This window comes from Zingiber officinale, chromosome 7B (assembly GCF_018446385.1).
Source record: "Zingiber officinale cultivar Zhangliang chromosome 7B, Zo_v1.1, whole genome shotgun sequence".
Taxonomy (NCBI): domain Eukaryota; kingdom Viridiplantae; phylum Streptophyta; class Magnoliopsida; order Zingiberales; family Zingiberaceae; genus Zingiber; species Zingiber officinale.
Window position 1 is genome coordinate 57,780,112 of NC_055999.1, and position 24,840 is coordinate 57,804,951.

At 37.2% G+C, this 24,840-nt stretch overlaps 1 protein-coding gene across 1 annotated transcript; it reads right to left on the reverse strand.

Moving 5' to 3' along the window:
* Positions 1–1,943: 1,943 nt before the first annotated feature.
* LOC122005776 (protease 2-like) lies at positions 1,944–23,916 on the reverse strand. The gene is made up of 10 exons (XM_042560973.1): positions 23,349–23,916; positions 20,182–20,404; positions 19,970–20,111; positions 19,687–19,884; positions 7,533–7,667; positions 6,174–6,302; positions 5,342–5,751; positions 4,849–5,065; positions 3,284–3,474; positions 1,944–2,577 (listed from the first exon to the last, which is right to left on the reverse strand). The coding sequence occupies exons 1-10, from the start codon at positions 23,911–23,913 to the stop codon at positions 2,397–2,399; spliced, it is 2,391 nt and encodes a 796-aa protein (XP_042416907.1). The 5' UTR covers positions 23,914–23,916; the 3' UTR covers positions 1,944–2,396.
* Between the last annotated feature and the right edge of the window lie 924 nt (positions 23,917–24,840).

The following is a 24,840-nucleotide window of genomic DNA, read 5'->3' on the forward strand; positions in this document are numbered from 1 at the left end:
AGCGGAGTAGGATGGATGCATGCTAACGGGTGCAAACATCCTAGATCCGTTTTCTCATAAACCAGTTATTATTTGGACAAGGCCTGAATAATAACTTGGGCCCATAAAAAGCTTGGATCAAACAATTAGCATTAAATAACTTAGAGTATTATATTCAATTGAATTATTTTTATTGATTTTTTTTTTTTAATGATAGACTTTGAATCTTATATAATTATGAAAAAAATTCTATGGAGTTCTAGATCTTTTTGTAAGATTTTTATAAATATTTATAAATTTTATGGAAACTTGATTTAAGAGGGTGTATCTAATCTTGACAAAAAGGTGGAACCGCCATCCTAGCGGTCCCCTGGCCCCTAGGTGTATCTAATCTTGAAAAAAAGGTAGGTGGTCATGATCTCGCATGATATTTATTTTTAATAAAACCTAAAATACCTAATTAAATTTATTTTTTAATAAAATAATAAATATCATATTTGCCCATAAATATTTTTTTTCAACTTTTTATACTTTTATTTGGTTTTGGCTAAAAACAAAAAGAGAATAACGTCTTATAATTTTTTTTAAAAAAATTAATAATATAATTTAAAATCCAACAATATTATAACAATTTTAAATATTTTTATTTACAAATTTTATCTAAATTATCATAAAATATTAATCAACCCTTTAATTTGATCAAATTTTTAATAAAGTGTTGAATTAATAAATTTGATTAGTAATAAAATTAATAATAATATTATTACTATGATTAGTAATAATATTAATAAAATAAATAAATATTAATATATAAAATTTATTTAGAAATTTTTAAGACTTAAATAAATTTTATAGAATATTTTTAGGGAGAAATTAGACTTTTATTAAATTATTTATTAATTAAGTTTAGAATTAATTTGATTTATTAATATATATTTTATATTAAAACATAATGTCTCAAGTTTTTCTTCCCTGTACGCATAGCGCCACCGTCCAAATTGACTTCGACCTGCTCGCAAGTAGCTGACGAAAGCATCACCAACCGCTTCAAACAATTTTTCTGTTTATTTTCCTCCTTTCCGACGCACTGCAAGCTTAACCTGACTCCTCATTATTTCCCATCACAAGCAATCGGAGAAAATTCTCCGCCTGTAGCTTGCCATTGTGAGCCGCCGCCGAAGAAAAGGTTGCAAGCGGCGTCGTTCCGTTCTAGCCGTTTTGATCCATTTTTTTGTCATTGTAACGTTGGAAAATGGTGTTTCAGAGGACTTACAACTTCACATGAAATGCATGCTGAGAGGTTGATGCATGTTGCCGAGAGGTTAAAGAAGGACAGAGCCTTTTAAATCAAAGAAATAATCAAAATTGAAGAGTCAGAGAAGTTGAAGAAGGACATAGCCTTTTAAATCAAAGAAATAATCAAAATCAAAGAGTGGGAAAGAAAAAAGACTTATTCATAAAAAATTAAGACGATTTGAAGTCGATAGAAATCTCAAGGATGAGGAGAAGTCTTTTTATTTTATTTTTAAAGTTGTACCAAATGTTTTGAAGAGCTCTTATTGATTAAAATTTATATCCATGAATTTTAAAAAAAAAACCATGAAAATCTATTAAAACCTTAGATACCAAAAGATTTTCATAGAGTTTTAAAAAGTCAAATTTTGAATACCACAAAGGGCTTTTTAAAACTCTATAAAAATTTAATTTGAATACCAATAGATTTTTATTAAGTTTATAAAAATCTAGATTGAATACACCTAAAATTTTAAAATCTATAAAAATCATTCAAAATAATTAAAAATAGAACATTGAATACATCTCCCTTAATTTTTAATCATTTTAATATAAATAATCTTCCTCTTTCTTTATTTGAATACTGATCCTAATCATACAAGATTTCTAATGGAATTATATTAAGATAAATAGAAAATGATTAATTATTTTGTTTCCCACTACATTGCCTATTTTATGAAACTATCCAAGATTATTTACATGCGTCACATAATAAACAAAGGTACATTATGAACTCTGATGAAACAACCGGAATAAAAAACTAACTCAAGACCAAATAATTTATATCTTGCAAAGTCCTCGTTCTACTCCGTAACATTGTTTAACAAGCTACAAGAACAAAATCGCTTTAGCATCTCAATCGACGATCAACAAGGCAACTGTTGTTAGGGTCACTGAAACATCCACTGTAAGTGATGGCATTTTAGTTCGTTTATCTGAGAATCACATTGATAATTCAGATGATCTGCTTAGGTTGGAAGCTGCTTTTAACTTCACTAGTTTTCTTCCTTGGCAAGACCTGGACGCAATTAGCACATTCGCCAGAAACCATGAGGAAAGGAAACCTCTGAAGAAGGCAACAAAAGCATTGGATTCCATCCATGTTCGGTGCATATGGCTTAGGTCTAGGATTCTGACACCATTTTTATGAGAAAAGCAGCTTCCAGGGCACACTCTTTGGCCTCTAGATACTTACTTTCTTCGACTATATCCGCTGTCAGATTAAACAGGATTGGCCTCTGAGGATCATAGACGGTCAGCTCTCTTACTTTTGCAACCCATTTAGCTGCTTCCCATATCCCAAACCTATCACATATGAAACAGGTTTCAAACATATGTAAGAACATCTTTTTGCAAGTTTTAACTTGAAAAACTATTTGGCTACAATGCAAAAATATGTATATTCAGAGGAATCAGCTAATTATGAAATTAATTGGAAGCTAAAACTCAAAAATACAGAGAAACTTTAAATCACTGAAGCATAATTTAATGTTATAATTGATACTCATAAAAAATACCAACCAAAAGCTATCGAGCTAGAATATGATGCATTATTGTTGAACAGAAAATTCAATGGTACCAACTATTAGTTCAGACTCCAGATATGAGCAAATTAATGATTTTTGTTTATTTTCTCAGTTTGTGAATTGTGAGTTATTGTTAGTTTATGGTCTTTAGGAGAATTTTTTTTTTTACAATGGATATAAATTCATGTGTAATGGACAACTTGGTCTCCAAATTTAAGCTAATTACTACTATCTTTCTTTTCTTGAGACATAACAAAATTAAATAATAAAAAAAATTATATGTTCAGAAACAAGAATGCTTTTGACAGTGCTACAGAATGAGCAGGCACTTGCTTCTAATCTTATAGTCATCTAAACTTCAACTCACAAAAAAGTAAGGCATAATAAAAGTTTGAATAGGGTGGCAAATATAGCCAAAAGCAAAAGCCAGCCACTAAATTCAGTTCGCAATATATTTTATTTTGGTAAATAGAGCTGGAATGCACCTTGTATTCAAAGATGACGTTACCAAAACAGCTGGATAAGGAACATCCTTTTGAATATTATCGTAAGGGGAATACTTCCTGATGGCAAGAAAATCTTCAACTTCAAAAGGATAGCCAAATTCCTCATAATCAGCAGGTGTGAGAGGCAAAACAGGGTGGAGCAGAGTGTTACAGACATCTAGAAAAGGAACCTGAAGATTGAAAAGGTAACCAAGTTCTTTCAGTATAGCAACCGAAGGAAGAAGATACAGTTCTATAAGGGAAACAAACATATGAAAAGAAATAATTAATTATTAGAAAGAGATGTTAAAACACGTTTTTATAGAGGAAACTAATAGTGTTGCATTGGTCTAGTGATGATCTGAATTTAGCACAAATATAAAGCTAACACAACAGATTTTTTGTATCACAAAAGTGGCATCTATAGTTCCAAACTTATGAACAGTCAAAGCTATATGGCAAATACTTAAACAATTAGATTTGAAGCTGTCTGATTGAAAATACCATAAAACAAACATGTAGAAATTTCTCCACAGGGATAATAGAAAAGATAGGAAAAGGACAACCCAGGTAAAATAAGAGATAATAATAATAGTGTACTCTAACCAAGATTACTACAACATGTCGAATACTGGTAATCAAGAACCACATTTTAAACTTTCATGAGATGCTAATAAATTCTTCTTAGTATCAGCAAAAAATTACAAAAGCATTTTTACTGAAATAAAACTGTTTGGTGTATTGTTGTAAACAGTCGTGCAATATATGACCCAAAGCCCAATTAGTACAATCTGCATGCTTCCAAACCTGCAGCTACAAGTGAGCTTTAACTATGCTTCAGCTTGTTTATTAGACAAATGAACAAACTCAAGCTAAGCTCAGTGTTAACCAAGCTCAAACAGGCCAAAGGTTTAAGAAATTGTATATACAAATTTGGTCATAAGGTTAGCTAAAAATTATCTAATTAATGAAACTATTGTTTTTTTATCAGTTCTATATATGTATTTTAGAGCCTTAAAATTTTTATGAAAATTTACAAAATATTAACACAAATATATATATAGTTTATTATGGACTTTGTGAATATACAGTTTATATTCATTATACATTAAAAAGCTATCAGAAACATGACAAGCAAATTCTTCATGAGTTTTGTTAATGGGTGTTAAAATCAGAAATCACTAATGTTTAAATGTCTGTTTTTATTGTCAAGCTTAGCATATATTCAAACTTACATCCCTATTTGGACCACAATTTGAAATTGTGAAAAGAAAACTACACAAGCACTGAGTCTTCTTTAAAGTTTAAACTATTGTTTATCACGATCCTTCTAGAGTTCCATCATCTAAACAGGATCCATATCTTGAAACAAATGAAAAACATCTCAAGCGAAGCAATTTTTTGGTGTATTACCCCTTATCTAAGGCACTGGAAACATTTTTAGATGGGCACCATTGTCCCCCCAATGTCACAATATGGAATATTTATCATTATCACCTCAAGGAAAAGTACAATGCCTTTTACACAACTAGTTTGCATAGGAATGCATCAGCCATCATATGTACCTTCAAAACTGCAGCCTTGAACAAATCTGGACGACTGTTAAGAGCTGAAGCAACCAAAAGCCCTCCGGCACCACATCCCCAACCCGCAAGCTTGTTCTCTTGCACAATACCTTCTTGAACTAGAAAATCAGCACATGAAATATAGTCGATGATTGAATTCTGTTTTCTGCTACGCTTTCCATCATTGTGCCACTTCTTACCACCACCACCACCACCTCTGTTGGCATATTTTAGACACTAAGTTAGCTAGCAACTTACTAAGCAAGATTTCAATATAATAGTGAAACATGGATTTATAAATTCTGAATATTTAGGAATGGAAAAAGGTTCTTTTTTCTTTTATGTTTCTGACCACTAAAACACTGCCACATCTAAAACCTCCTATTCTTTTTCAGTTCAGATCACAAAAGATACTGAAGCAAAGAACCAAGACCATAGAGATTTACGAATGGGTAACTAATAAGAAATCTTAAACTAGGCACAGAATAAAAACCTGACATCAGCATAAGCAATCACCCAACCACGATCCAGTAGGCTTTTGAACTCACTTTTCCAGCGCTTATCTAACAGTTCACCATAAGCACCATAACCATGAAGCAGTGCTGGACTATTCTCATGCTTGTGCTTTCGAGAGTATATGATTGTTAAGGGGACAAGGACCTCATTGTTTGAAGGAACCTCTAAATATTCACACACATAAAACTCAGTAAGCTCGTTCCACATACCATCTGAACCATGGGGATGATCATGGCTGCCTACTCCTTTTGAAACTGGTGCTTCTTTAGTGTCTGAAATGGCTGCAGGGCCATACAAAGTTCGCGTGCGCTCATGCAAAATATTATGTTGTTGCACTATGTGCCACTTTCCATTTGTTAAGTTATAATCAACAGTGGCATCCGGCATCTGCAAAATCATACTCTAAAAGTTACTATTCACTCAAGAACAATCTAATTGCTGCTAAGTTTCAAGGTGTTGATGTCATCATAAACCATTAATTAAACTAGTGTATTAATTGTTACATAATCCACTCTAGACATAAAAATCTAGTAAACCTCTTTAAAAGACCAGAATAAATGGACTAAATTCACGTTCTTCCAAGGAAAACAAGTAAGGAGATTAGTTTTAATTTACAATATTTCAGTTCAGTGTATTCACCAAGCTAGAGCCTCTGCTGACAGAAACACAACACTAGAATGAGGCTTGGAGCCGTTATCAAAATTAATGACAATATGACAATCTTTTCATAAATTTATGGATCCATACCAGAATTGACTGCATTCAGAGAAAAAAAAATACTAGACATGTTGAAATGGTAATCTGCATACCACAGGTGACGAAATTATAAATCGCATAATGGAGGAATGATAATCATAATTTGGACCAGGCATAATCTGACAAGCATGTTCAGGAAGTGGCAAAAAGCAAGGCTGGAGAGCTGAAAGACGCACAGGTCCCTGCCATTAAGAGTTAGGGAAACCTATGTGAAGTGACATAATGCATATAGATAATAAAAAGTGACAGGCATTTGCAAACAAGAAGAAAAATATGGTTATGCTGTAACTCGACAACATTGAGACAATGCATATGGCAGCAGTTCAACAATCACCTGTAAAGTGTTAAAAGGTCAATTTTGACTTGTCAGCTCAAATGGTTTAAGGAACATCAGGTTTCTAAATATGCTACAAGCAACATGAAATCAATGAATGTGAAAACTAATTACAAGTTTTTTTTATCCTTTTGTACTGTGTAACAGATAAGATATGCAAATCATTGTCCAATATGAAATAAATAAAATCACAACTAAGGTTTATAATTTTGTTCCATGACAATCAGCACCATAATATACTTCTCCACCTTTGGGGATAAATCAACTTCCTCACTAGGCAAGACAACTTCAGATGAGGCTCGTGTGGTCTGCGAGTCTATGATCAAGCTTCCTGCAAGACTCGTGGAATCTATGATGGTAGTAAAGTAGTGATACATGCACCCTCCTCCTCTGCTATTGCCGCCTAGTTCTCCTCTGCTTAGATTGATGCTCAGCACAGCCACCGATGTTAGTTGTTCTTCTGTGCGTAGTTCTCCTCATCCTGCCTAGTATTGGTGCTTGGCGCACCCACTAACACTGGCACAAAACACAATCGACATGCCTCATCCTAATCAGGGACCAAAACTCCAGCTAAATATAAGATTTCAACCTTGATCACAGCTGACTAACCCAATCCTTTTGTACATCATATCAAACATGAAATTCAAGTCAATGTCCATTAAAGAATAAAAATATCACAATCAAAGCCACTAATCAATATTCATCCACACCCAGTTTAAGTAAGAGTTCTGCTCACGAGATAAGAACCCAACTGTAAACCTTATCCCTATTTCTTATTTAAATTATACTACAAGTTATTGCATTGCATCTAATACTAAATAACTGCAATATTTTTTTATGACACATTTATCCATGACCAAACGGTCTGAAAATAAGCAACAAATAATTTAAGGTTAATTGGTCTTCGATAAATACACCCTTGTGAAAGGTCAATGAGAAAAATACAGACACATAAATGTATTAATTCTTACAAACTACCATATGTAATCATTCAGGTACAATTAGAGGTAAAGATAAACATATTCTAATATTTTATTTGAAAATTATAATTAGATGAATTTGCAGAGTCATAACTTACTTTTCCATCCACAGATAGAGGTAGAGGTATAGAACATAATCTGAACAATTTGCCTTCTTTAAGAATAAGAACCATGTGAGTTTCACAAAAATCAATGTCTACAATGTTAACACCAAGATCCTCAAGAAGAAAACTCTGTGAGATGGCAAGGAAGAATCATCAATTAAATCAGAAAAATGGGAAAATGAAAATACCAAAATTACATTTCATTGCATCATGGACAACAGCAAATATGATGCAACCGAAAGCATCTTAGTAAACATGACCAACCCAATTTCTTTCAATTACCATAAGCGATAAAAGGCAATCAGGAACTTCCTTTGATGACAAACTATCATGAGATAATTCACCAAACCACACGGAAGCTAAATGAGCAAAGCTTTCTTCTTGAATGAAGTTTCTATCAACCTGGTGATTATCTGTTACCAGTATTGCTTCTTCTGATCTGTGCACATAAACCCGATGATGTGCATCATCTCTTCTGGAATGATATAGTACCTCTGCAAGTACTATGGATGCTCGCTCTTGCATTGAAAGTTGTAACTGGGCTTCTGGTTCCAGTTGTTGTTCAAGGGTATATCTTGTGGTTCCTCCACCAGTAAGTTGACGCCCAATCCGTCTTGCTGCTTGTTGAGTGTTATAAAGGCGTCGCTGACTCCTTCTGTAGCTTCTTATTTGATCTTCAAATAAAGGTGTAGCAGCTACCTGTTGTCCAGTTCTGGTGATAGCCATGTACCTTTTAATTTTTCCTGCTCCTGTTTTAGGATTTTATATGGATCCTTAAATACCCTTAACTTTCCTGGCTTTTCCTTGGGTTTAGAAATTAAGTCTTGTGGGAGAGGAGTGTTTTGTCTTCGAAGCTCCTGCTAGATTTCCCTTAAGGTTTCAGCTATTTGGATAAGTAAATGGATTTTGGTGTTGTTTTGCTTAATAATAGTAGCGATTCCAGGCGTTAAACCTTGAAAATCACTGGGTTTAGCAAATCCAATAGAAGGGGTTTCTATGGGTTCAGTGGCTGAAACAGCTTCTCGATAAGAAATAGTATTTCTTGCAATAACAAAGGTGCTCATAAAAACTTATCAGAACTTACAGGGACTCTTGTTCTTCAGGCGAGGGCAATTCCTTCCCGGAGAATCTCATACAAATGTGCCCTTGACTTCTTCAGGCCTCCTTGCCTTTCTTTATCAAGTTAGGATCTGTTCTTTTGCTTCTCAGGGTTGCATAATACCAACAAGCTTAAAGAACTAGAGTATGACAAGCTCTGATACCAAAAAGAGAGATTGGCGAAGTGGAAGCACGGAAATTAAGAAGAAATTAGGAAATTGATAAGTTTGCACCTTACAAGCTACCTCAAGTAAGATTTGAGTGAATGCTCGATATCCCACAAGAGGTTCAATTCCCATTCTTATAACAAACGTCGGGTGCGCCTTGGGCCCCATCGTCACGTTTGTTGATAAGAAGGAATCTTTAGTACAGACTCCATTTTACAGCTAGTGGAGCATCTACTTTAGAAAAGTAGTGCAGACTCAACTTTACAGCTAGTGGAGCATCTACTTTTAGAAAAGTAGTGCATTATTTGATAGGACAACACTACTTTAGCGCGAATCTTTGGGTCAACCATGCTTATACTTTAAAATTGCCCATTCTGGTTACACAATCCTGAAGGAGATACGCAGCATGTGAGAGTTGTTTGTCGCATTGCTCTAATGCGGGGTACCAGTCGTTCCACCAATTATCTTTTCCTCGGCACTTATTGCATTCTTGCCTTTTGAGGGAATGGATAATTCTGAGCTGTTGCATCGCATTGACGGCTCGGATGGCAGCTCTTTGCTCAATAGTGTGTAGATCTTCTGTGATTTGGTTGAACTCTTTTTGTGGGATTGGTTTCCCATGTCTTGTATTAACCTTTCTATGGTATTGCTCAGCGAAATCAAGAGGGTTTGAACCATCTTGTTCAGCAACTCCTGAGCTTGCGGATGTGGCTGGCTCTGGACTTCCTTTATATCTGGTACCAGTAAAGTGTGTTGGTCTAGGTGCTACTCCGGCCATTCTGAAAATATTAACACGTGAATTAGACGAGATAGAGAATCAGCTACTTGATTATTTTTTCCGTCTATATGTTCGAATTGCACCATTGGTCCAGCTCCCGTAATGTAATCAGTAAAAGAAATCCATCGAACCCTAGAGGGTTTATGATTTGCCGTTTTCCCAAAAAAACTTATAATTGCCTGGCAGTCTGTTTTAATCAGAAGTTCAGCTTTATCCAGGAAATAGATCTTTAGTGCTTCCATAGTGTTCATAACAGCATATAACTCAACATCTATTGTGGATTTCGGTGGGTTAAACTTGCCGCTAGAATAAGCACAAATCTTTTTCGAGGAGACAGGGTCAAATTTTTTCTTTTTCCATTTGCAAATACCGCCCCAACCATCCATGCACCCGTCTACTTCTAGAATCATATAGCATTCTGGTGGAGGTATTTCAAAGTCTGGTAACTGCCGTACCTTGGTCTTGAGTTGATGAATCAGATCTCAGTCGTGCTGATTTAATTTTCTCTCTCCATTTGGGGATGTCTTAGCATATAAAGGCCCAAGTAGTTTAACTAAGTTAGGTATGTAATTCCTGGCATAATTCAGGAGTCCTAGCCATGATCTCATTCCTTTGGTTGTCTTGAGTTCATTATCATTGAAGTCCGCAATCTTTGTAATTACATGGGGTTGAAGTTTAATTCTGCAATTTCCAATAATAGCCCCTAAGAACTCAATTTCAGGGACTGCAATTTTCATCTTCGTAGGGCTCAAGATTAATCCATTCTTCTGGCAAATGCTCAGCATCCTTTGAAGATGTTGTTCATGACTCCTTTCATCCGGAGAAAATACTAGGATGTCATCTATATAAACAGCAATGAAATCTTCTGTACCCCTAAAGCATGCGTCCATCTTTCTCTGAAAAACTGCTGGTGCGATTTTGAGTCCAAAGGGCATGACCAGCCATTCATATAAACCATCAGGGACCCAAAATGCAGTTCATTCAATTGAATCAAGATGCATGGCAACCTGGTGGAAACCGCTTTTTAAATCAAATTTAGAGAAAATACAACTGTTACTGACCTTCTTTAGGATGGTATTGATACCCGGTAGACTGTATTGGTCTTTATGTGTGATATCATTAAGACGCTTGTAATTGAATACCAGTCTTTCCTTTCCTTTCTTTTCTTCTTTTGTAATGGGGTCAATAGTTGTACCAGAATTCACGATTATGACAATCGTTCGATGTCGGCTCTTACTGGGTCGAATTATCCCCAAATCCAGTAGGGCTTTAACATGCTTTGTGAAGGCTTCCTTTTGTATAGGAGTTAAGTGTTTCAATGGTCGGTCTTCTATAATAAATTCTGGATTTTTAATATCCAATTGACACACAATCTGATTCTTCTGCCAATGTTGCAAGGGGTTCTCCCCAATTATCCCTTGATCCTTTAATTTTTGTAGAAGAGGACTAAATTTCTACTCAAAGGATTGGTTTCTTGCCCCAACTGAAATGTGAACCATTTTCTTTATTTGGATATATTCTTCCTCATCCAGCTCCAATTCTTCAATAGCTGTATTTACAGAGGGTAACGTGTTAATGGTTGTAAGATTTTTATAAAACGTTACCGTATTTCCTTCAATTCTGAGTCCTCCGTGCATGGCTCTTATGAAGTTGCATCCGATGATAAATTGTATATTGTCTCCCAAAGTCATTGGAAAGCTATAGGTATAAGGGATTCTGAAAATATTATCACCGATAATCATTCGGCCATTTTTCATCTTCATTTTTGCCGTTTGCTGAGAATTAACTCCACTGAAGCTTACTATAAATGTATTCTGCTGCAGAGAATCCTTAGGTACTGATCGTTGATCTACGCAACAAGTTGTAGCTCCAGTGTCCAATATTGCTTTCAATTTGAATTTTCAAATCCCTGGAATGTCCATTTCAACCGTTAGGTTATATAACATGTTTTTTACCAACCTGGGGCTTGGATTAGAAGCTACTACTTCTTCTATTAACATGTTGGCTGTTTCTTCTTCTTCTTCTAGGTCATGGAAATTCTTCTGCAGTCTTTGTTCCAACTGTATTGCTTCCAGTTGAGACTTATAGTATTTGACCTCTTCCTGCAACCTTTTTATTTCTTCTTCACACCATATAATATAGTTTCGTTGCCATATATAAGATTATTAGGATTGAATGGTGTAGCAGGAGCGGGAGTAATTGGTACCTCTTTATTGAAGTAGTATGGCCCGCAAAGGTTGCATACTGTAAGAAGACACTCAGGACAATGTATCCTTGCTCTTTGTAGAGTTGCTCGCTTGCAACATGTGCACATATGGGATTGAGGGGCAAATATCCTTTCGTTGTGCTTCCATTGATGTAAGCAATTTGATTGTTCTTCCGATAACCGAATCTGTTGTCGATAACCCCCATCCTCTAGGCCAAGCATATATATGGAGTTTATTTGAAGAGTTTGAAGGGATTAATGTACCTCATATATACTATCTTCTCCTTCAGATATAGCATCACTCTGAGCTTCTCCTTCTTGTACTGAGAGTATATCACAATCTTCTGGAAGATCCTGCTCAAATATTGCTACTCTTTTTACATTTCTTTTCTCATTAGGGCAATCTCTTGCGAAGTGCCCTTCTTGTCCGCACAAGTAGCATTTACATTTTTTGTTTCTTAGTAAATGCTTTCTTTTTTCAATTCTTGCATGAGAGCTGTGGGGTTTACCTTTATAGGTTCTGGATGGTCGCACACCCATCTTCCTTGTTCCGGATTTCTGATAATAGCCTGGAATAGGAATTTGGCTACAGAACGTAAGGTCTTTCAATGATCTTTTAAATGTTGCATCATTACATTCTTGTTCTAAGAACTTGTGAGCAAAGATGACTCTGGGTAACACTCCTACCGTAAGGCCAGGGTGTTTTGTTTCAAAAGCTGCTTTAATCCTGTTTCCAAGATCTCCAGGCATCTTAAGCCAGAATTTTTCTGATAATTCTGGTCCTGCATATAACCGTCCCGTTTTAGCAGCTAATCTCATATAATCATTGATGTACTGAATTATATTCTTCACAATGTCATAGGAGAGTTTTTCAAGATCCCTATAGGCAGAATTTTGTATTTCGGTAGATCCTTGGGTTGGGTCTTCTGCTGAAAATACCCTTCTCATCTGGGATAACACATTTTGAGTTCCTTCTCGGCCTTCACTAATTGTTATCAAGGAATCATATTCTGTTGCATATGTCATTCGCCATTGGATCCACGTAATTTTTTCTATTTCACCCAAGAGGTTCTCGATAAATTCAACCTTCTCCTTTGTATCTGAAAATGATTATGACGCCACAAAATTTTTTGTTATAGACTCCCATCTTGAGAAAGCATCATCAAAAAGATTTAGCTGTTCCGGGATTACTAGCAGTTTTGATAGAAACAAAACCAGGAGTCTATGTCTATTATGATGGGGAAGCTGATGATTACTACGAGGAGCAAAAATCAAAATATAAAACAGGAAGATGGGATACTCTAGGGCAACCTAGTGGAAAATTTGACTACTATGTCAATTATGATATCCCAGAAATTCCTCCTTTTCCAGAATTTCCTCCTACTGGATGGGATGATGAAGATGGTGAGACAAAAAACTCACAAAAGGAAGAATCCATAGCCGCAAGTGAAAGGTATTCTCCAACAACCGAACCACATATTCTCATAAATAAAATTACTCCAAATGCAGTTACACCTTCAAGGCAATCGGAGGGATCAGCAGGGCTAGACATCTCAGCAAGTCATGCAGCAGTCATAGAACCTTATGGCCGAGATTTAATCCATACCGGCCTACGAATTGAAATCCCATACGGATACTATGGGAGATTGGCATCAAGATTAAGCCTGGCTTGGAAAACTGGAATTGAAGTTGGGGCTGGAGTCATTGACTCTGATTATAGAGGAGAAGTTCAGGTACTTCTATTCAATCGAACTAACCTCCCGATTTATATTTCTCAGCAGCAGAAAATAGCACAGCTAATACTTGAAAAAATAGTCATCCCGGAGGTTTATGAAGTTCCTCATCTTAGTCACACAGAAAGAGGAAACAAAGGATTCGGATCAACTAAAGCCCAAAACCAGATAACTATAATCCCAAAAAAGGACCAAGCTTTTACTTCATAAGATCCACGGTATTTTACCTCACAAGATATATTTGCCCTCTTAATGCCCAAGGAAACAACAGCAGTCCTTGTTCAAGATGATTCATTCCCAAGTAATTTCGAGCAAGACCATGCAGTGGATACAAGCACAGGGGCCGATGTACCACGGTCCATGGACCCTACTCTTAATTATCGGGATCTTGATGATTCTTATCTAGATTATATACAATATTTATCCACTCTCAGTGGGCAGCAACCACCACAATGGGATACTTATCCTGATTCTGAAGACAACTGGACCAACCCATTTGCAAGCGAAGGTGGTGGGAGGCAAGAGGCATTTATTCAATTAAACCCTCAAGAATGCGACAAATTCATCGAACTAGTCGCTGCCAATGTAGAAATGGAGTATCCTTGTTTAAGAAGGTTAGTGGAAGAAGTATCACCAGCCACAGAGCAAATTTATTCTACTAGCACTGTGATATCCCCATATTGCCCTCCTACAGATACAGCTATGGGTCCCCCAGGATACCCCCCAGCTGATGATTTAATAAAAAAATCCTCCGACTTTTCAGCATATCTATAAACAGCAGCCACCAAAAGCTAAATTCAAGGGAGGAATGAATAATGAGTTATGGGCGCTCCCCTCTGCACAGCAGCAAAGTGGTGCAATATTTGTAATCTCGGAATAGCTAAATCTTTTTGATGATGCTTTCTCAAGATGGGAGTCTATAACAAAAAATTTTGTGGCGTCACAATCATTTTCAGATACAAAGGAGAAGGTTGAATTTATCGAGAACCTCTTGGGTGAAATAGAAAAAATTACGTGGATCCAATGGCGAATGGCATATGCAATAGAATATGATTCCTTGATAACAATTAGTGAAGGCCGAGAAGGAACTCAAAATGTGTTATCCCAGATGAGAAGGGTATTTTCAGCAGAAGACCCAACCCAAGGATCTACCGAAATACAAAATTCTGCCTATAGGGATCTTGAAAAACTCTCCTATGACAATGTGAAGAATATAATTCAGTACATCAATGATTATATGAGATTAGATGCTAAAACGGGACGGTTATATGCAGGACCAGAATTATCAGAAAAATTCTGGCTTAAGATGCCTGGAGATCTCGGAAACAGGATTAAAGCAGCTTTTGAAACAAAACACCCTGGCCTTACGGTAGGAGTGTTACCCAGAGTCATCTTTGCTCACAAGTTCTTAGAACAAGAATGTAATGATGCAGCATTTAAAAGATCATTGAAAGACCTTACGTTCTGTAGCCAAATTCCTATTCCAGGCTATTATCAGAAATCCGGAACAAGGAAGATGGGTGTGCGACCATCCAGAACCTATAAAGGTAAACCCCACAGCTCTCATGCAAGAATTGAAAAAAGAAAGCATTTACTAAGAAACAAAAAATGTAAATGCTACTTGTGCGGACAAGAAGGGCACTTCGCAAGAGATTGCCCTAATGAGAAAAGGAATGTAAAAAGAGTAGCAATATTTGAGCAGGATCTTCCAGAAGATTGTGATATACTCTCAGTACAAGAAGGAGAAGCTCAGAGTGATGCTATATCTGAAGGAGAAGATAGTATATATGAGGTGCATCAATCCCTTCAAACTCTTCAAATAAACTCCATATATATGCTTGGCCTAGAGGATGGGGGTTATCGACAACAGATTCGGTTATCGGAAGAACAATCAAATTGCTTGCATCAATGGAAGCACAACGAAAGGATATTTGCCCCTCAATCCCATATGTGCACATGTTGCAAGCGAACAACTCTACAAAGAGCAAGGATACATTGTCCTGAGTGTCTTCTTACAGTATGCAACCTTTGCGGGTCATACTACTTCAATAAAGAGGTACCAATTACTCCCGCTCCTGCTACACCATTCAATCCTAATAATCTTATATATGAGCAACGAAACTATATTATATGGTGTGAAGAAGAAATAAAAAGATTGCAGGAAGAGGTCAAATACTATAAGTCTCAACTGGAAGCGATACAGTTGGAACAAAGACTGCAGAAGAATTTCCATGACCTAGAAGAAGAAGAAGAAACAACCAACATGTTAATAGAAGTAGTAGCTTCTAATCCAAGCCCCAGGTTGGTAAAAAACATGTTATATAACCTAACGGTTGAAATGGACATTCCAGGGATTTGAAAATTCAAATTGAAAGCAATATTGGACACTGGAGCTACAACTTGTTGCGTAGATCAACGATCAGTACCTAAGGATTCTCTGCAGCAGAATACATTTATAGTAAGCTTCAGTGGAGTTAATTCTCAGCAAACGGCAAAAATGAAGATGAAAAATGGCCGAATGATTATCGGTGATAATATTTTCAGAATCCCTTATACCTATAGCTTTCCAATGACTTTGGGAGACAATATACAATTTATCATCGGATGCAACTTCATAAGAGTCATGCACGGAGGACTCAGAATTGAAGGAAATACGGTAACGTTTTATAAAAATCTTACAACCATTAACACGTTACTCTCTGTAAATACAGCTATTGAAGAATTGGAGCTGGATGAGGAAGAATATATCCAAATAAAGGAAATTGTTCACATCTCAGTTGGGGCAAGAAGCTAATCCTTTGAGCAGAAATTTAGTCCTCTTCTACAAAAATTAAAGGATCAAAGGATAATTGGGGAGAACCCCTTGCAACACTCGCAGAAAAATCAGATTGTGTGTCAATTGGATATTAAAAATCCAGAATTTATTATAGAAGACCGACCATTGAAACACTTAACTCCTATACAAAAGGAAGCCTTCACAAAGCATGTTAAAGCCCTACTGGATTTGGGGATAATTCGACCCAGTAAGAGCCGACATCGAACGATTGTCATAATCGTGAATTCTGGTACAACTATTGACCCCATTACAAAAGAAGAAAAGAAAGGAAAGGAAAAACTGGTATTCAATTACAAGCGTCTTAATGATATCACACATAAAGACCAATACAGTCTACCGGGTATCAATACCATCCTAAAGAAGGTCAGTAACAGTTGTATTTTCTCTAAATTTGATTTAAAAAGCGGTTTCCACCAGGTTGCCATGCATCTTGATTCAATTGAATGAACTGCATTTTGGGTCCCTGATGGTTTATATGAATGGCTAGTCATGCCCTTTGGACTCAAAATCGCACCAGCAGTTTTTCAGAGAAAGATGGACGCATGCTTTAGAGGTACAGAAGATTTCATTGCTGTTTATATAGATGACATCCTAGTATTTTCTCCGGATGAAAGGAGTCATGAACAACATCTTCAAAGGATGCTGAGCATTTGCCAGAAGAATGAATTAATCTTGAGCTCTACGAAGATGAAAATTGCAGTCCCTGAAATTGAGTTCTTAGGGGCTATTATTGGAAATTGCAGAATTAAACTTTAACCCCATGTAATTACAAAGATTGCGGACTTCAATGATAATGAGCTCAAGACAACCAAAGGAATGAGATCATGGCTAAGACTCCTGAATTATGGCAGGAATTACATACCTAACTTAGGTAAACTACTTGGGCCTTTATATGCTAAGACATCCCCAAATGGAGAGAGAAAATTAAATCAGCACGACTGGGATCTGATTCATCAACTCAAGACCAAGGTACGGCAGTTACCAGACCTTGAAATACCTCCACCAGAATGCTATATGATTCTAGAAGTAAACGGGTGCATGGATGGTTGGGGCGGTATTTGCAAATGGAAAAAAAAAAATTTGACCCTGTCTCCTCGGAAAAGATTTGTGCTTATTCTAGCGGCAAGTTTAACCCACCGAAATCCACAATAGATGCTAAGTTATATGCTGTTATGAACACTATGGAAGCACTAAAGATCTATTTCCTGGATAAAGCTGAACTTCTGATTAGAACAGACTGCCAGGCAATTATAAGTTTTTTTGGGAAAATGGCAAATCATAAACCCTCTAGGGTTCGATGGATTTCTTTTACTGATTACATTACGGGAGCTGGACCAATGGTGCAATTCGAACATATAGACGGAAAAAATAATCAGGTAGCTGATTCTGTATCTCGTCTAATTCACGTGTTAATATTTTCAGAATGGCCGGAGCAGCACCTAGACCAACACACTTTACTGGTACCAGCTATAAAGGAAGTTCAGAGCCAGCCACATCCGCAAGCTCAGGAGTTGCTGAACAAGATGGTTCAAATCCTCTTGATTTCGCTGAGCAATACCAGAGAAAGGTTAATACAAGACATGGGAAACCAATCCCACAAAAAGAGTTCAACCAAATCACAGAAGATCTACACACTATTGAACAAAGAGCTGCCATCCGAGCCGTCAATGCAATGCAATAGCTCAGAATTATCCATTCCCTCAAAAGGCAAGAATGCAATAAGTGCCGAGGAAAAGATAATTGGTGGAACGACTGGTACCCCGCATTAGAGCAATGCGACAAACAACTCTCACATGCTGCGTATCTCCTTCAGGATTGTGTAACCAGAATGGGCAACTTTAAAGTATAAGCATGGTGGACCCAAAGATTCGCGCTAAAGTAGTGTTGTCCTATCAAATAATGCACTACTTTTCAAAAAGTAGATGCTTCACTAGCTGTAAAGTTGAGTCTGCACTACTTTTCTAAAGTAGATGCTCCACTAGCTGTAAAATGGAGTCTGTACTAAAGATTCCTTCTTATCAACAAACGTGACGATGGGGCCCAAGGCGCACCCGACGTTTGTTATAAGAATGGGAATTGAACCTCTTGTGGGATATCGAGCATTCACTCAAATCTTACTTGAGGTAGCTTGTAAGGTGCACACTTATCAATTTCCTAATTTCTTCTTAATTTCCGCGCTTCCACTTCGCCAATCTCTCTTTTCCAATCTCTCTTTTTGGTATCAAAATATAAAACAAAGACCTCTCAATTTAGTATCACATTATTGATGGAGGGGAAATCCATATGTAGTTTGGAGGAGCTACCTCACCCAAAGCCATTATGGATTGGACAAAACCTCACTCCAGAAAAATGATTTGTCATGTTGGCAAATAAAATACAATTTCATTGATTGAAAATGTACAACAAAGAATAATCAGCCATGTCAATTTGGAGAATCTATTAGCCAAATTGAATCTAGTTTGTGTTTGCATAACTAATCTCTGAAAAGGTATCTCTTCTATTGAAGCTAAAATATACTATAAAGTATATAGAAATGGACAATATTCCATAAAAACTCAAGAAGTATGAGAAGTGCATGAACCAAAAATAAATTTTCTTTGATGATTAATATTAGCTTAGTAGGAAGCCTGCAAAGAACAGATCAATAAGGTCTGTATGTTCAAGTGCATTATATTCTGTAAGAAGCATCATTCTAAATTGGAAGATACAATTTGTAAACTACGAGTTAATTCTCACTAGCAGAACATTATTGTAGCAAAAGGTAATTACGCTCACCTAGACACCCCTCACAACTCGTCCTCAAGCTATGTAAGGGAGATCAATCATGGGGTCAACTTATAACTGACCGTCAAGTTGGTTAGGGGTTGGGAGAGGTTTTTTTCCGAGGGCATGCGCCCATCGGGATTTGATCCCTTGCCCTATTGTAGCAAATCTGTCCCAGGTTATTGTGATGCCTCTTGCAGGTCATAATCACGAGTGAAGACTATAATATAAAACAAACATGTCAAACTTCATTTCTTTGCTTCCTGATATTCCAGATACCTATACTAATGCAGAATTGTTTGCTTTGTATCCCACATAGTAACAAATAGGTAAGGACCTTATGAAGCTTGTAGCTAGACAGAGCCAAACAAAGCTAAAGTCACAGAGAATATTGAGCCCTTGGCTATAATTTTTGGATTGTTTAAAACCATGACCTATGTACTCCAAATGGCTTTAGAAACAGAAGCCACGGGTGCCTGATTGAGTTAACAAAGAAATGTATGTAATCCACTTGGTGTAAACTGTATAAGCTATCTAGGTTTAAATGAACAAATGTAAAACACATACCTCCCAGTTTCTGGAATCATAATCTTTAGCAGCACGGCGAAGTAAATAATGATAGTCTACTGCTTCACCTCCTCTAGCAGCATCTGTAAATAAATATAACCAACCTTGGTGGTGTTCCACTATGCAATGAACATAAGGTTCACATTCCCACACTAATGTCATGCCTGAAAATGGATCAGCGGCATTTATCAAGAACACCTACCATGAGAAAACATAAGGCTAGTTTATATCATACAATTATAAGGCAGTTAATAAAAAACTATGTGTTTAATCTGGAAAATACCTTTGATGAATTGTTCGAAAAAATGTTTACAGTTATAAACTGAAAGTCTTTGGTATTTCTAATCTCCACGACAGCATTATCCTTGGATTCTTCGAAAATAAGAATATCATCTTTATTAGATCCAAGAATGCTACAAAAGATCCTAAAGAAAAATAAACAGCAAATCAGATTACAATATAAAGAGAAACAAACAAGACAATTATTTTACTGACCGATATGGACGTTTATCATTATCGGTGACAGTGTAGAGTAATGCTTTCCCATTCATAGCCCATGAGAGATTAGCAACTCGATCTGCTTGAGGTTTGTCACATAGCATGCCAGTAGTTAAATCCCTCACACATAAAGTGAAGGAATCTTTTTCTTTATCATACATAGTATAAGCAATAAAATGATGGTCTGGAGATACCTCAGATCGTTCTTCATATGAGCATCCTGGTATCAAATAGTGTAGTATGTTTAATGGCAAGAAAACTAGCATTACTTCACCCACGGGAACATAAATGGCAACACATCTACCAAAACAACATTAGTGCTGATATAAATTTAAAAAAAACTCCAAATTATCTAAAACCAAGATATAAATGGACAATACAAGAAGAAGAGAAGAAATAAAGCTAATCCAAGGGACACACACAATCCAAAAGATGCATTCTCGAATAGAGGTTCCAACTAGCTGTGCCTAGGCCGAGCAAGGAACAGACCCATCTTATTTCTGTGTCAGGCCAAGCTAGCACAAGAAAAAGGTGTCCCACTCAACCTAAGCCTGGGACAATATGCCTTAGGCATGAAACTAGGTTCATGGGTTGGATTTAATTTAAAAAAAAATCCAAAGATTTCTGAAAATTAGAAAAATATGAATAGCTAAAAAATTATTATTTCAATTAAATATCATTCAAAATATCTAATATTTATAATAATTAGTATAAATTTATAACTAAAAATTGAGCCAGACTTGGCTCGTGGGTAGGGCTATCGATGAATCAAACCAAGTCAAGCTTTGTATTATTCAAACTTATTTGATTAAGTGACCAAGCCAAGCCAAGCCTCTAATGAACCTTGCCGTTGAAATGATTGTTCAAGCTTCCTTAAGCTTGGTTGGTTTTGTTGGTGCAGAGAGCATAGACGATCGAAGTTGTGTTTTGATAATAGCAAAGGGGCTCAAAGTTAAATTATCTTGTTGTCTAATACGTTGAAATAAGTGTGCAAGAAAGTCCTAAATGATCTTAGGCAAAGGAAAGTCCTAGCTGCGGTTAGGCAACGAAGTCTTGATCCGAGGGACTAAGCGAAATCTTGGCGGATCGAGGACTTTGGGCGAAATCCTAGAATCGAGGACTCTAGGTGAAAATCCTGGAGTCGCGAACACCAGGTGGAAAACTGGATGGGTTGTGGATCGGACATTCAGCGTGAAGACCTGAAGTCTCGAACTGAGCAAAAGTCCAGACGGTCTGGAGGACCGGTCTGGCAAAAGGTAATTTCTCCTGAGAGGAGTATATGAGGACACATTTCCCGAAAAGGGAACAATAGGCGTCGGTCCGACCTAGAGTTTCAGCGAAACTCAAAGTCAGGATCGGACAGTCAGAATGTTGTCAAAATCATACCTTATTTATATTGTTTTGTCTAGACTAACTTTATTTTGCAGAAAATGAAGTTGCTAGAAAAAGCTGGTCCAGGCGCCCGGAGTTGGTCCGGGCGCCCGAGATGCCTTTGCCAAGCAGCAACCCGGGCGAGGGCTAGGTGCCCTCGCGGTCCAGGTGCCCGGAGCTGGTCTATGCGCCCGGAGCTGGTCCAGGCGCCCGGACCATGATATGTTTGCTGAGCTGGAGCGCGAGGATTGGTCGGACCTGCGTCACGGTCCGGGCGCCCGGAAGTAGATAACCTTTGCTGGATCGAGTTTCGGCAAGAGCACGCCACGTCAGCATGGTCCAAGCACCCGAGAGGGGATCCAAGCACCCGGAACAAGCTATAAACGAAGCCTTCGACCAGTGGCTTCACAACAACATTCTAAGCAACTTCCGCTTCTGTGCGCCGCTCTGATAAAGCCTCTATGACGCTCAAAAGCTGCTCCGACGACAACCACGTTTAAGATCTGATTCTCCAAGTCGTCGGTATTATTTGTTATTGTTAAAGTTAATTGCTTAATTGTAATCATTACTGTAACTTTCCTAATTGATAGTGATTGTCCAACAAAAGCGATCGATGATTGCGGGCCTTGGAGTAGAAGTCGTCACAGGCTCCGAACCAAGTAAATATTGGTGTGTTAGTGTTGTTTGCTTTTCGTTTCTATCTTTATTATCTTTATTCGTTGCCCTTATCTCTTCGATTTTTGTTTTAAAATGAACATGAAAGTCACGAGCGCTATTCACCACCCCCCTCTAGCGTGCATCAATCCTACAGGTTTAGATATTATTGAGCTCTACTAAGCTCTTAATTTGAGTTTGTTAATGATTTGAAACTTTTGTTTTTTTAAGCTTATTTGGTTGGTTAATCAGCTTGATAAAATAAGTTTATTTGTTCATTTTAAGAGCTTCTTTGTTTTTGATAAGAGCTTTATTAATGATTTTACAAATTTTGTTCGTGACCATTGTTCATGAACATTGACAAACAATTCATAATCTTTGTTATTGATCATTAATAAGCTTAACATATATGTGTTCAGAGTTGTTCATTTAATTTAGAGAGTTGTTCAAGTTTGTTCATTTAATTGACCTTGAGTACATTGAACAAATATAAATAAGATATTACCAACCCAAATATCAACCTTGATCACAAATGTTTGGTTTATTTATAGCTCTACCCGTGGGTCATGCCGAGGCAAACATGACCCAGTTCGGGCTCAAGTCATGTTGGATAGTGCTGCCGGCTAGCTAGCGCATCCAAATAACACAAGACAAAGGTAAACAAGGAACAATATAAAATATATAAATACCACAAAGGTGAGTGATTTCTCCATGCTTTGTTTATACCTGAGAAAATAGAAAATTAAATGTTCTTTAATTTGTATTGATGTGAAGATGAAATTCTAATAGAAGTACCATTTTATATGAAAATAAGAGGAGGTCATGGAGGAAGTGAAAAAATTCAGAATAAGCAAACTTTTAGTAAATGAATTTATCAAAAGTAAATGATTTTTATTCTATTTTTTAAAATAAAAAAAAACATCGGAACAAAGAGTTTGGCTGCGACCCGTTTTTTCTCTTTTCTTCTATGATACTAGAAACTAAGATTTGAGATTTAAATAAGGTTCAAATCAAACTGAGCTGGCATTTTAGTTTAAGCATTTTCCGTTGAGCTCAAGTGTCCTTGTTTCTCTCCAAGTATTGAATGGGTATGTATCTCTTCAGCTATCAAAGCAAAATTATATGATAATAACTATTACCACCAAACCGCTCAGCTTCTTGGTTGTAATCCACCAGCTTCTGCTCGATCCTTCTCCCGGACTGGAAATCGAAGCCCACCGACGGCTCGCTGTAAGAAATAAACTCCTGGTGAAGGGCCGCGGACCTCCTACAGAGCACATGGAACTGCTTCCCCTCCTCCGCCCGGCGGTAGTAAAGCCACGGGCCCAGCTTCACAGGTGGCGTGCACAGATCAGCCGCCATCCTCGGGGCCATCTCAATCATGAGCTTGCGTTGGAACCGGTCGGCGCCGGAGGCTATCAAGACGGCCTCCGTGTACTTCTCCTCCTGCTCCATGTACACATCCATGTGGCGCATGGCGACGGGGTCTTCGAAGTTGGACATCCAGCTGTAGGAGTCGTGCCAGGTAACGCCGAGGAAGGTGAAGGGGGTGGGCTTCTTCGGCGGATTCGGCGGGCTCGGGGGCGGAAGAGGGGGAGTAGGACCCTTCTTCCTCGAGGTCCCCGCCCTTCGATGCGAGGAACGAGCGCCGGCGGCAAGAAGGCAGCGGCCGCCAGAGAAGGGGTGCGTTCGGAGGCGAAGCATCGGGATGCCAAGAGTGAGTGTGGGCGAGGACAGAGAGGTTTATAGAGGACTTTCAAACCCATGCCCAGTACGTTTGGGCTGCCATACTTACATGGGCCATTAAGACTTGTAGATTGGGCTGACATTAGTGGCCTAGTGTAGGGCCTACTGCAGCCTCCAGAGCTGGCAGTCTGGCATATGTGCCGGCACTTGCAAAGTCATCCCCTTTCATAGCATTTTACACCAGGGAAAAGATCCTCTAGTCCGCTAGTCCGTAAATGTTAGACCATCTTCTAATTTAATATTTACATTAGTGGGAGATAATGATATCCACCTATTTAATATGTGAAGGTCATTGTCTTTCACCAATCCATCTTTCCTGGTCCGCTTAGAACATCCATAATAACTTGGGATATTTCTCCCAAGTATTTGTGGACCCCACTTCCACATCAATTTTCAAATATCCAACTATTCAAATATCTTAACTTTCACAATGAAATATTTCACCATCCAAATATTTATAGGTCCCACCAATCAAATATCTCACTCTCAACTATCCTCAACTTCACAATCAAACCTCCCACCAACCAAATATTTATGGGTCCCATAACTATTTTATTAACTTACATATATTTTTATATTTAAATAAAATTAATATATATTTTTAATATATTTCGTCTATCATTTATTCATAAATATATTTTAGAGAATTATTCAATATAATTTTTGTAATATTAATATTTTATTTAAATGAAAACAATACAACATCAACAATACAACATCGAGCGTACACATTTTAAAAAAAACTACAACATAGTTCAAATATTTCACAAAATCAGAATTGAATAACTAAATATTTCATATATAATAAATTAGTTATTTACTCATCACGATGGCCTGTTTCCCAGATGTGTTCAACCAAATCATGACGAAGTTGATGATGCACCT